Source organism: Urocampus carinirostris, chromosome 15, assembly GCF_059441175.1.
Source record: "Urocampus carinirostris isolate Australia breed hairy pipefish chromosome 15, RoL_Ucar_1.0, whole genome shotgun sequence".
Lineage (NCBI taxonomy): Eukaryota > Metazoa > Chordata > Actinopteri > Syngnathiformes > Syngnathidae > Urocampus > Urocampus carinirostris.
Window position 1 is genome coordinate 16,921,180 of NC_142363.1, and position 14,659 is coordinate 16,935,838.

The 14,659-nt window shown below is 37.4% G+C and overlaps 1 protein-coding gene across 1 annotated transcript; it reads right to left on the reverse strand.

Moving 5' to 3' along the window:
* Positions 1-1,775: 1,775 nt before the first annotated feature.
* otx2b (orthodenticle homeobox 2b) lies at positions 1,776-9,265 on the reverse strand. Its single transcript, XM_088353974.1, has 4 exons — positions 8,993-9,265; positions 7,236-7,434; positions 6,246-6,397; positions 1,776-3,999 (listed from the first exon to the last, which is right to left on the reverse strand). Exons 2-4 carry the CDS (start codon positions 7,330-7,332, stop codon positions 3,376-3,378), a joined length of 873 nt encoding a protein of 290 aa, XP_088210100.1. The 5' UTR covers positions 7,333-7,434; positions 8,993-9,265; the 3' UTR covers positions 1,776-3,375.
* Positions 9,266-14,659: the final 5,394 nt, after the last annotated feature.

A 14,659-nucleotide genomic window follows, 5' to 3' on the forward strand; every position in this document is an offset into this window, starting at 1 on the left:
AGAGCGCTTTTGTAACGTGCGCGGGAGAGTTTTTAAAACAATAAAAGAAAAGGTGTACACATATAGTTTATTTGACATGTTTTCAGTGAGTTTACGAGAGCCTTATTTGTTTTGCGTTTAATATTAAGCTCTTGACTTCATTTAATTATATCAAATAACATTTGTTTCAGCATAATTTAGTTACACTTTACAAACAGAAAAAAAAACTTTGGGCCAAGAATCATATTTGAGTGTAATGTGAGGGATATTACTGCGCAACCTATAGATACTCTTTAAACTGGGGCAAGTGAAGTTTTCACAGAAAATAACAATATTCATATCCTCCCTGAATATTCATGTAGTTTTCAAACTCCTCTTTTCAATGTTTAAGAAACAGAAAACAACATTTACCGTGCAATGCATCTACCCTAAAAATATTTCTTCCTTCGTTTCATGATTAAAAAAATGTAAATGAATCTCGCGCAGGCGCACTAACGAGCATCCAGGCGAGGAATCAAAGTGCCTCTTGTCTTTTTAACGCTTCGATTATTTCAAGCAAGCCTTTAATTAGTGCACTCCTCCAGCGAAGGCTGCAATGAAAGAGAGATTATTGGCAATGTCAAGGATACTAATTGAATGTTGGACTTCTAACAATTAGCCTGCTGCACGACCATGGCCACTCATCACACATCTCATAATAGTCTGGGATTTTTTTCTTTTCTTGGTGCATTGGTTTGAAGTTTCAGGTATATAGAATCGCAGGATTCCTTGGAAAAGTGTTTGAAGAATATTATACTGCCCCGTTGAAATGATATAATTTCAAAGAGATCTGCCGTTGCTAGGTGAAAATATTGAGATTAAGGTCATTAGTGGGATTAAACTGTTGGACTTTCCGAAAAGTTGGGGGATGGCGGAAAGGGTGGGGAGATAGTTCTAATGCTCATTAGAATATTTTTCAATGGCATTTAACACATGTATTTGTTTTCTTGTAAAAAAAAATGTCATAAATATGTCATAAAACTCAAAACAAACGATTTCTAATGAGAGTTCCCAGGGGGCGCCCTCATCTTTTATCTTTTTTTTTTTTACTTCTTTTGGAGCCGGTGCCTGTTGAGATCCAGCAGCCTTTGTGTGTGTACGCGCTCGAGTGTGTGTCAAACCTTTCATAATATTACTACTACTTGCAAAGTTTCATTTCATCACTATCAGTCCCCCCTCGTGGAAAAAAAAGTTAGGATGACTGCAAAAGAAGGGAGTGTAAAAACGAAACAAAACATTTCGCTTGTCAAACACAAAGGTTTAAAAAAAGGTCATAAATATGCCATAAAATATACAAAGAAAATTCCAGTGAAAGCTCACAGGGGGCTTCTCATCTTTTATCCTTCTTTTTTCGTTTTTTTTTTCTACTTTGGACCTAGTACCGGTTGAGATCAAGCAGCCTTTGTTTGTGTGTATGCGCTTGAATGTGTGTCAAACCCATACCTGTCAACTTTTAGGTTTTACCCGTATTTCATATGTTTTTGATCGTTTCAAATGTGTATATATCTTTTTTTCGTACAGGAAAAAAATACAAACAAAAAACTCAGTTTTTGTTGGACTAATCTGGTTTTGCTTATTTTGGGTTGAACCTCTAATCTGCAATTTATAAGCGACACAAAATGTACTGAAAAGTGGGGTGAGAACTACGCTCGAAAGAATTGCCTGTGTTGTCTATTTGGTAAATCAAGTACTTTATGACAATTGTCTTCGTTTTTATCCTACATAGTCTGTCTTGCTGTGAATAAATAGGAGCCGCGTTGTATTTGCAATGTTTATTATCGCTTAATAAAGGGGGAATTTCAATCACTAATAAGGGGAGCAATTCGCTGTGGTTGACAGGTATGTGAACCCTTCAGAATATAACCACCACTTGCAAAGTCTCATTTAATCATTATCTGTTCCCCCTGTCCCCTTGGGCAAGAAAACGGTTGGAAGAGTGCGAAAAAATGGGGAAGGGGCTGACAAATTGCATACAATACACCAGATCACAGTTTCGAAGGCTAGCACAGAAAAAAAATAAAAAAAAACACGTACCATTTATATAAGACACACACTGATTGTCTCTTCGAAACTACATAGTGATTCTTTATAAACACTTTTTTTTCTTAAATAAAGTAGTGCATCCATGTCCACTGAGTCGCGGAACAAAGGGCGAGTCCGGGTTTCTGGTTCCGAGGCCTTTTCCGCAACAGGTGCACTGCTACATGGATGGGTCATGTCCCCTCGCACACTTGAGGGTTTTGGCAAATGAGTGCCAAAAATAATCACACATATTTGATACTCGACACCATTGGCACCGCGCTGTTTTCCTCAAAAAAATGCACCCCGCACTCCTGACGCCTGAAGCAAAAATCCGAACGCCATTGGTATTGCGCACAGTTAGCGCTAGGTGTGCGCTGGGCTTAAGGGAGAGGAGGAATGGGGGCTACAGGTGAGTGAGAGGTAAGGAGGACGTGTGGATCCAAATATCGATATTATTGATACTGAGTTTGTACTTGCAGCGGGTCGATATTTTTTTCCAGGTTTATATTGTGTTTCAATTGCAACTATCATGTTGGTGGGCTGTAAGGTTATGCAACATTATAACTTTCGAATCCGTCCAATCACAATTAATTTGCACGACTGACTTTATTTTCACAACTGATTTTATTTTCAAAATACGGCGCAATGAAAGGTGAACATTCTTGTTAAACATAGTTTTACAGTGTTTGTTTTTTTGTCACGTGACTGCTTTTTTGGGGTTTGACTCTCTTGATTTTTGTCCTTAAACAGATGTTGTGGGGAAAAGTACTTTTTTTTAGTGTCAAAGGTTTTTATATATTTTGTACAGTATTTGCACTTTTATTTCATTTTCAAAATATTGTGCCATGCATGGAAGGATTTATAGTTGTCACGTTGACTTTGTTACATTTGTACTTTCGTTCCATTGCTGCTTCATTTTGGTCTGACTCTTTTGACTTTTGTTCTGAAACAGTTGTAACATCGTTATATGATTTTTTTTTGGTACTGTGAAAGTGTTCAGTGTAGTTATTTAATAAAAACGAACCTTTTTTGTGTCTAAAATAAACTGTTTTTATCGTAATCATAAACTACTTCCAAGGGGAAGCGTTCAGGTATTTAATGATCATGACATGCAGTGCAAAAAGTATCGGTATCAAATCGGTATCGATCCATACCACTCCGTATTTACTTGGATTGGGACGATAGTAAAAATCCAGGTATCACCCACCCACAGAGGAAGGTGTAAAGAAAATCTCTTTGCCGGTGCTAAAATAAATTAAACCAATGAGAGAGTTTCTGCTTCGAAAATGTTTGCAATTGTTTTTTTTTTGTTCTTGTTTCTCGATGCGTGCTCGTTCACAGGACTTGGAATTTCCACGAGGAGGTCTGATCCTTGTAATCCAAGCAATCAGCATTGAAGTTCAGCTTCCAAGAGGCCGCTTGGTCCTTATAATCCAGGCAGTCCGCAGCGGAATTGAACCCCAGGCCGGACGCGCCTCCGTAGCCCTGTGCGGAGAGCGAAGCCGGTGATTGGTTGAGGTGACCCGTCACTGCATTAGTGCCCATCGGGCTGAGGGTCGAACCCGGGCCGGATAACTGATGGTGCATGGGGGTGAGATACGAGCCGCAGTCCATGCCACCGAAATAGGACGTGGAGCCGGCGTAACTTTGGCCGTAGCCCGACGCTTGCGTGTAGGTCATCGGGTAGGATCTCTGCATACACGACGACGACGTGGAAAGCGGGTCCGAGAGCGGGGAGATGGAGGCCGGGCTCCAGATGGACACCGGGGCGGCGGTGCTGGTGATGGCCGGCGGCGCTGTGCTGCTGGGCGGGGTGAACTGGCCGCTGGCACCGCTCTCGGAGCTCACGTCGCGGCTAGGGGAACTTTTCTTCTTGGCTGGTCGCGCCTTATTCGGACCTCCGTTTTGCTGCTGCTGTTGCTGCTGGCGACACTTTGCACGACGGTTCTTGAACCATACCTGAAATGAGAAGACGCACGAGTGAGAATTTGGATGGGGGGGACCGCAGAAAGCGTTTTAAAAAAAGTTGTGGTTCTCCTTAGAGCAGACGTGGGCCCTCCGGTCTCGAGCGCCGCATGTCCTGCGTGATTTTGGAAGTTTATCTGCTCTAACAAAGACGATTCCAGTCACCAGGATCATAAACAAACTCCTACCATCTTACTTACAAGCTGATAATTTATATCAACGGAATTAAATACCACAGAAACCTCCAAAATCACGCTGGACGTGTGGCCCTTGAGGACCGTGGGGCGTAGTTGTGGCATGGACGAAGGGGACGTGTCCCCAACACTATCGAGAAATATTTTTTTTGTCCCCAACAATCATAAACAGTATGCAGGGTTGGGTAGGGTTACTTTAACTGGATTACTTTCAATTACTTTTGGATTACTCCAATACCAAATATGCTAAGAAAAGACAAAAGAAACTAAATATGAATAAAATTACTAAATTTTGTGCAGGCTTGGGGAGTAACGGAATACATGGAACGGCAAAAATGACGTTGACAAGCTGTTTGGATTTATTTATCATTTTGTTTCTGTCGCATTTTATGTTAGTTTTGCCGGAGATCAAAGAGATCAAAGCTGGGAGAGAAAGCTTACCACGTGTTGTGAGTCATAATTTTATTCATATTTAGTTTCTTTTGTCTTTTATTAGCAGATTTGGTATTGGAGTAATCCAAATTGAAAGTAATCCAGTTAAAGTAACCCTACCCAACCCTGACAGTATGTGATCACTTACAAAAAATGCGCTATACATATATGTCCCCACCAATGCCAAGATCAAACCTACGCCCTTGACTGAATTAACGGCCTTTATTGTTATTATACAACTATTACAAAATTGCTGAGCGCCTTTCAGTGCAAGTAAAAATAACCAAACAGATAAAATGTGAAAAAGGATAAAAAGGTTAACTACAATGTATTAATGACATAAAATATGTGCATGCTCACAGTGGCACTAGTACAAAAGGGAAAGGGGACTGCCGAGATCATTTAAGAAAATTACAAAAAGTTGTCGTTGTCCATTTAGCTAAGGCCAAAATAATTTAATCTTAAATTTTGTCAAAAATTTTTTACTCATTAGGTTATTAGCCCCTTAGAATTCAAATGTGATCCCTATACATCTCAACAAGCAACAGTTTGAATTGTAGAAAAAGAGGTAAAAATTGTCTTTCAACTTTAAAATTACGAATTAAAATTTCTATTTCATATTATTCAAACGTAACACAATATTTACACAGGCAAAAAGAAAAATCTACATTATTTCATAGTGTCATCGTGAATTGCAGTAATTTACCGGAACATCAGATTCAGTGAAACACTGTTATCAGGAATACGGAAAGCAATATTTGGCCAGATATCAATTTATTATATAGATATATTTTGAAAATTGCTATTTTATGTTGGATCACTGCTACCAGTAGAATACTAAGCTTTTTAGAGTGTTAAGTTGAACAGTGTACAGACAAAAACGAACTTTTGTGTTCAAAAGTTCAAAGAGTATTAACGACATTTATTTAAAAGAAAAAAAATCTAAATATAGACATATAGATTTTAGGGGAAGAACGTCATTAAATGGGTAGTTAAATGTTTGAATTTTAGATTTAATTCAATTTTGAAAGTTGAATACCATTAAATACAATTGTTATTCACAATAATTTATTTACAGTACAATAATCACCTGTTCCCCTTAAAAATGAAACTTTGGCAGGCACGCGTTTTGTCTTGATCATATTTTTTAACATTGCATTCGCAACTATTATAGCAATGGGATTTGCAAAAGCGAAACTTGGTCATTGCATCACGTCCTTAATGTTTGTTACATTTCAAATTACTATTTTACAACGCCACTGCAAAATAAGAAGTCTGCAAAACAAACACAAAATCCGTTACTTAAATTCAACGGCAAAGCCGATTAAATGTAATTTGACTATCACACGAGTTTACCATCCTTTTTAGTTAAACAGCAGGGTCTGAAATGGAATGTATGGAGCACAAATTACGAATTCAATTACTTTAATATCAAAAAGGAGTTTACAAGGCTATATAAAATAATTTACGTTTAGGACGATTGATTTTATTTTTCAAACGAACTTTAGCAATTATATAACATTTTTTTTCATTTGACTTTAAAGTATCCCTAAAATATGTATGTTTTGGATTTATTCTCATGTTATCAAACGAAGGCTGACGTAATGGCCTCACCTGTACCCGCGATTCCGGCAAATTGATTTTAAGAGCCACTTCTTCGCGCATGAATATATCCGGATACCGCGTCTTGGCGAACAACGCCTCCAAGACGTCGAGCTGCGCGCGCGTAAAAGTAGTCCTCTCTCTTCTTTGCTTCCGTGGCGTCGCTGTAATGAAACGTAAATAAAATATTGACACACAGTGCGAATAACATGATTTTGAGCAGAATGTTGAATAAAAGACAAAGGACGGAGTGAAAGGAAATAAAAATGCTGTTTTTGGTTCAGTGCGCAAATGGATACTGTATAATGATCTTGATCAAAGACACAACCAAACTGAATTATTGTTAAAACGTTTAAAAAAAACAAAATGTGATTATTATTGTTCAAATTGAAGAAAATTCCACTGCAGAAATTGAACATTATTTTTTTTACTCCAAAAATTAACAGTAAAATTACCAGATTTGAATATACATTGCTAGAGTGTTTGAACTCCTGTTTTTTTCCAACAATGGACAGAGTAAAATAAAACAAAATAATCTCCAGTGTTGGAGTATAATAGAGTTCACAAAGGTTTTACAATGTCACTCACGCATATTCGTTTTAGATTTAATGCAACAACGGTATATGAGTAAAATACATTTCCAGTGTAGAAAATAATAGACACTTTCAAATGTAAAATACAAGGGACGCTTGAAAGAGAAGAACATTTTTGTGTCTAAAAGGATTTACACTATGCAAGTTATTTCCTAACTTTGAACTCTTAAGTCTTGAATTTTAACAACACCAAGCGTGTGACTTTTAATCTATAGTGTAAAACTTGACTTACTCTCCTTAGTGCAGTGTAGTGCACTTATTAGAGTGGCAGTGACTTTGAAAATGTAACTTTACATTCAGTGTACATTTTTACACTCTGCAGAAGGGTATATATATATTCACTGTGGAAGTCTTAAAATTTACTCTTCAGGTGTTAAATTACCACTGGTTATTTGTGTTGGTCTCTTACCAGGATAGCCCACGGAGGGATGCAGGAGATCCATCCCGGAAGTGGTTAAACTGAGGCCGTTGACCGTGTAAGGTGGTTGCTTTAAATACGACATCATGCTAATGTTGTGCTGGTGGCTCAAGTTGGAGAAAATGTTGGAATTGGATAAAGCGCCCCTTGTGCGCCCGCGATTTCTTTACGCGCTCCTCTCCGTGGACGCCTGACAACAACAAAAACACACCAAAAAAAGGGGGTGGGGGGGAACAGGGAAAGATTAAACATTTGTGTCTATAAACACAGCAAAAAGCAATATAATTTATTTGCAGGATATAATAATGGAAAATTTAAAAGGATAAATACGTGAATAAAACAACCGTCATTTAAATTCGACTTTTCCTAAATCGAAGATATTTTATTGTAATCATCAATAAAAAGTTACGCTGTCAAATTTATAGGTCTTTTTTGTTACTAATAACACTCGTGAATAAATTGCACATTCTTGGTGAATAGCTATATTATAATACTATCAATGATAACAACCATAATAATAATTATTATAATAATATTTAAAATAATAATAGTAATACTTATTTTCCTCCTACCCATTATCATTATCATTAGACACATTTATTTCAAACGAATCTTATGAATATTCTTATTGATTAATAAAGTGTGCAGGGAATTGTCTGTTTAACACTATTGGTGACAAATTTATTATTATTATATATACATACACGTTTGTAAATATTTAATTAAAAAATAACTTGCAGTCCCTACAATAATTTGTTATGTAAATATGTATTAATTCAATCAAGCAAACAACAAGCAACATAGGTATGTGTTAAGTTCGTTTTAAATTCATGATTCTAAAATAGTTTAATTTAAGGTGAATCGTCAGGTTTTTCGAACCATACAACTTAAGTGGTATGATTATATTTTCTAAAATCAGAATGAATGAAATATTGACCCCGTCTGAAAAGTTGACGATTTAACGCTTACATATTGAATATATGTGTTTTAAATTCGTTATTCTAAAACGTTTAATGTAAGACGCAAGCACCCAACTAAAATGATCAAGTTTTGATACTAAATTTCAATTACATTCAATATATCCCTTTGAAAAATCAAAATTAGTTTAATACAACACGAAAGAAAGAATATATGCGTAAAATTCGTAGTTTTTTTTAAATTTGCTATTCTGAAATATTTAAGATGAACTCAATGAAAATGATCAAATTATCTTTTCAAAATTCAATTGAAAAAAATACCCCTCCCACCAGCCTTAAAATCATATTTATATATAAATACTTATGTAAATGCGTATTTTTATTAGGAAAACGTATAGCCGCTACAGAAATGTGTGATGTAATTATTTATTACAATCAAGCAAACATCAAGCAAATATACCTAGGCGTAAAATTCGTTGTTTGTATCTTAAATTTGTTATTCTAAAGTGTTTAATTTAAGATGAATCGTCAGGTTTTACAAACACTCGACTCAAATGATCGAATTCTGTTTGTAAAAAAATTGAATTAAATATTACCCTTTGAAAAGTTGACGATCTCGGCCTTAAAATAAGAGTTGGCTTAGAATCTACTTGTATAGTAACTCTAAAATATTTCATATACGATTATTAACCCAAACCCTCTTGAAAAAATCCTCCCATATCCATTTTTGTTCCTTTATTGCATGCAAAATGCAGCAAAAAGTCCAATTCCAACGAACAGTCGATACAAAACGAATCCTTAGCGATTGAGGAGGGAGTGGGGGGGACCCACCTTGCTTCTTGAGAGTGCAAACGTCTTTTCAGCGTCCTCTTGAACGTTGGAAAAGTAAATTGGGAGCATTTACGTCCTGTGCATTTTACAAATATGTATAATTAAAAAAAACGCACAAGGCGGATAAAAATTCCCTCCAAAATGCAATATCCGCAGTGTCTGAAGCACAAAGTTGATCTCGGAGCGTTTGCGTCGCGATTTGCGGCGAAATGATGATGAAGATGATGAGGATGACGGAGGAGGAGGAGGAAAAAGAGGAGGAGGCTGCACAGGATTTGTTGCTGTGTCGGGAGTGAAGTGCTTGGAGTTGGAATTTGTACAAAGAAGCAGCCAATAGGAGCTTGGCTCCCACACAAACACACACTGCTATTGCTGGTATATGGGTAGGGGGTGGGGGTGGGTTCCAACTAAATGCCCAACCTCCACATTTTTTTGGAACCACTGTCCTTACCCAATAGCCCCGCGAGACTCTTCCACGTAGGTTGCGACAATTAAGTTCTAAACAGCAACCTCTTTAATGTCACTGTAGAAAGAGATGGAGATACGCCCCCCACCTCCAAAGTAAAATAAAATAAACAAATGAAGACAAAATCTAAGTAAAAAGAAAGAGAGGGACGCCCTTCTCTCACGTGCCCGTGACGCGAGAGAGAAAAAGGGATTTAGGGAGTTATTTAAAAAAAAAAAACGAAGAAAAAAGTGTTCTCATCTACAAGCAATAGTGTGTCACTTCGCACTGCAGGCCTGCAGTGCACGAATACGAACCCCGCAAAAAATGATGGAGATGTTCTGCTGGCAAGACAGGATGGAAGGTAAAATATTTTTAACCCTTGGAATATTGTGTGTCACGTTTGGGAATCATTGTAAAATTATTGTAATATGTCACCACAGATATGAGCGCAGGTTTTTCCAGTAATATCCTTTTAATTATTCGAATCCTCTCATAGTTATTATTTTATCATGTTTATCATTCACTTCCTTTATAAGTCAACATTTATGTATATTTGCTGCCAAAATTATCTCGTATTATTCTGGTTTCTAGTGGATATTAGTGATGCCATTAAATGCATTGGCCAAAAAGAAGACAGTAAACTGTTGCAGATTACTGTATCCCAATTTTCTATCTCTCGATAGAAATACATGCCCCATTTCCAATGTGTGTGAGTTTACACAAGGGGGGGGGGCTCTTTTACAGCACGCGTCTCAATTTACTTAAGAAGCCGCCAGATGTAAGGTATTCTACAACAAAATATTTGATAAACACAAGCCACTATTTTCAAATATCATTTCCATAAAATGCTGCATGAAATAAGATCTAAAAATAAACAAGAATGTATCTGAAAATCAACCAATCCGTGATAAATAAATCTGTAAATTATGTGGGCTGCACTTCCATTAAAGGGACAGTGTGTATTATTTGACCAAGAGATGTTGCTGTATCGTGTAGTGCAACGGATAATGAGCGCTAAAAAGCACAAGGAAGAACGCTAGCTACAGAAACTCAAAGCCAACAAACTGCAGTTTTCTTCTCTTTTGGCCAGCCTTTCGCCAGGTTTTTGTTTTTTGGGGTACCCATAACAGCAAGATGATGGAAAATTATGTCAGTTCCCTCTAAGTGAGGCTGATTTTATGTAAAATAAAATCAAACTGCCCGACCTGTGAGTATTTGAGACCATGCATAATCCATGTATAGTTCATGTTTTTTAGCCTTATCACGGTTCACGAATCTCTTAACTGTTTGGGTCGTCAGGGCACCAACGAGGACGCATCTCTGGACAGCATTCTCCACCGTTGATGGTCCCTGGACTGTTCTTGGGTCGTGGCAAAGTTGGCGCCAGTCCATTCCTTAATGTTGTCGGCCCAGTTCTTGTTCAGTCTTCCTCTCCTTCTGCCCCCTTGGACTGTGCCCTGGAGAAACATCTTGGTCAGTCCTGATTATCTTGTGACCTGATCATACCACTGAAGCTTCTGTCCATGCACAGTTTACAACAGTTCTTCATAGGATCCAATGTGCCCTTTGATGGTATTAGAGATTGTTTCATTTGTCTTGTGGGCTAGCTAATGCCTGGAAGTTTCCTGTAGCATCTCATCTCCTTGGCCTGAATTCAATTTTTTCAATTTTGCTGTGAGAGTCCATGTCTTGAGGATGAAGTAACCAGTGCTTGCATGAGTTTGATCTTTGATTTCACTGCTATGTTCTTGTCTCTTCAGATGGGTTTGAGTCTGAAAGGTGCGACTGTGGTTTGAGCTATCCGGGCCATGATTTCTGGTTCTGACCCCTGTTCCGATACGACAGCTCTAAGATAATCAAATTTGGTGACAGATTCTAGCTTTCCGTGGTCTATGGTGATGTTTGTGGTGATACCTTGGGGATTGTTGATTATTTTTACTGAATGATTTTCTGACCACCAGGAGGCGTTTAGTAATAAACACTGACCCTTAAACTTTCAGGTGGGGCCCAAACTATAATCCCATCTATCAACCGCCCCTGACTCAGTGTAACTCGTACAATTTATCATTGACCATTTATTTCAATGTAGCCATTCAGTTGACATCTCATGTGAACTTTTTTCAATTTTTGTGTGGAAAATTCCACTTGACTTCATTTCCGTTCTTGTCAAACCACTGTCTTATGAAACAACGCATCGCGAATTTCCCGATGCGGTTATTGTGAAAGGACATGGTCTTCAGAAGCCCAGAATAACACCTGTCATATGTTTTCCCCGTATTTTATACATTTTTTTATCATTACATACTGTGTATGCCGTATTTTTAGGGGGGAAAGCACTGCTACTTTTAATAGAATATTCAAAATTTACTGCAAGGGGGGAATAACAAAAAATATGCTGAAATATGTATTTTTTTTCGTTTACCTGGTAAATCAAATAAACTTGTTTACACAAACTATATTTGTTTTCATTCTCCATACTCTGTTGTTGTGTTGTGTTTGTAAGGTTTGTTATCGCTTAATAAGGTAAATCGCAGTCGTGAATAAGAAGGACTTGCTGAGGTTAAGAGGTGAATAGATTTTTTGTTTTACTTTATTTCATTTGGATAACATCCTCTCAGGTACTAAACCCCCCAGCTATTTTGTTTGTTTGTTTGTTTTATTTGTTATAAAGTCTCGTTGAACCCGGATGTTGGAATTTTACACGCAAAGGGAGAAAAAGTTTCCTTTTGATCTGTTTCTTCACGGTGCACACAAACTATATTTGAGTATTGATTATCTTTTTATTTCTAAATACATTTCCCTTTGCTCGACCAAATGAAAATTTCATGTTATTGTCTGGGGGACGCAGTGAATCTTTATTGAACAAATACAATGGTTAATTAAAGATTTACTTTTATTCCACATGGTTCTTTTTGTTTACATTTAAATAAAATTATCCAATTAGAAAACCTGCATTAAACACTATTATGTTTTTATTATTTCAGAAACATTTCATGTACATACATTCATCATTTTGGAAAATCAATATAATCTACGTATATTTGCAGTATTCCATAATTGGCAGAACCTATTTTCATCGTTTATTTTATTCATGTATGTATTTATTTGTGGCGCATCAATTGCCCCAACGCGCGTGCGCGAGTCTGCGGCGTTTGCAATGTATCCAGCTCAATAATTGATGGGGTTGCTAAATGCATGCGCAGTCCACAGGGATTGCGCGTTTCAAAACGACGTTTAATGGCGTAAGGAGTTAAGCGCCCCTGGCGTGTAAAACGACCCCCCCCCCGTGCACATTTTTTCCCCTTGAAAAAAATATCTCCCTCCGCCTCTGCTGCACGTTACCTTTAGGCTGCGCGCTCCGCGGACCTGTGATTCGCAATTTGTCACTGATTTTTTAAAATAATTATTACTATCATAATGTATTATTTCTTCATATGGGCGAGTTTGTAATGGGGGTGTTTTTTCAGGGGGGGGGGGGCAAATTAATAAAACATTTGCCTAAAAACGTTCCCCCAAAAGACGAGATTAAATCAACATATGTGTCATAAATAATGAAGGAGAGCAAACACAACATGTTTGAGGATTTAAATCAGAGGTCTCAAATTCACAGCCCGGGGGATGATAATTTGTAGGAAGGTTTAATATGAAGGTTTAAAGAAATGTGTCAAACTCGTGGCCCATGGGCCAAATGTAACCCGCCACTCAATTTTATGTGTCCCAAGAGAGCTTAAAATAACTGAACTTGAGTAAAAAGAATGTTCTGACCAAAAACTATGTTTTCCACCATGCCCGTGGACTGCGATTCCCGCAAAGCGCCACGTTTCCCAATTAAAAAAATAACTGAAAATTCAATTTCGGCCTCCCCAAAGCGTCCAAGTTTACCCTAAATAGCTAAAAAACAAATTTTCCAGATAATTAAAAATGAAACATTTATACATAGTGATTGGATATAAAAATTCAGTAATAAGATAAATAAGATGATTATAAAATTAGCTTAAAGCCCTGGTCTGATGTGACCCTTAGAGAAAATGAGTTTGACACCCCTGGTTTAAAGGAACAGTGTGGATTATTTAGCGCCTCCTGGTGGTAGACAGATAATTATTCATTAAAAACATAATATTATTAAAATGAGTAAAAATGCTATGACCCATATCAACGTGTATTTTTTAAAATACTTCTAGGCAAACTAATTTACATTTATTTTACATAACATGAGCCTTACCTAGAGGGAACTGACATAACTGTCCACCATCTTGATGCTTCGGGTACCCAAAAACCCCAATAAGGCTTGGAAAAAAAGGGTGCAATTTGGTTACTTTGAGTGTTCCTAGTTCACATTCTAGCTTGTGGTTTTTAGCACTTGCTTCCGGTTACACTTCACAATGCAGCAAAATCTGGTGGTCAAGTAATGCAGTATCCCTTTAGGTGCCCGTCCGAAAAGAGTCAGTGTTTAAAGGGGCAGTGTGTATTCTTTATTTCCTCCTAAAAAAGAAAAACAAATAATAAAAAAAAATATCGATTTAATTTATTAGCAAAAATACATCGAATAAGGCGTAATTGTACACTGTTTTGCTGCTATGTGTACCTGATAAACAAAACAAAAGCCTTGCAAAAGGCTGGGGGAAAAAGATAGAAAAATGGTGCAGTCTGGTCACTTTTATTTTCCATAGTTTGTATTCTTTTAGCACTCATTTTCGGTTGTGCTTCATGATACAGTGACGTCTAGTGGTCAAATAATACTCACTATACCTTAAATTGAAGTGCAGCCCAGGCAAACCCAATGTGGTACAATTTCAACCAGACCCTAACTCTAACATCCCCCAAGTAAATTAAGTTTTAGAACCCCGATTTAAATGATTCCCCCTCCACCAAACTAAAATGCACATTGAAAATAGGTATTTGTGTGAACATTTTCTCGAGAGCCTGAAAATTGGGGGAAAAGTAGATCACACCATTTTTTGGACAGTGCATTTATTTGCAGAAATGTTTGCCCTGCATTCCCCCTCATGGTGCCCGCGGGCACTAGTGCGCCCCTTGAGGATAGCTGAGGAACCTGCATACCCGTTCTGAAAATAGCTCACTCAGGATTATTGGGATTTTCCAGTAAAATCATTTTCAATGGTTGACTAAGTCCATCTAACCATACATCCAAGATGTAAATAAAATTAGCTCTCAGCTTGAAAAAGGTCGGGGACCCCTGTGCTAGCCACTAAAACGAG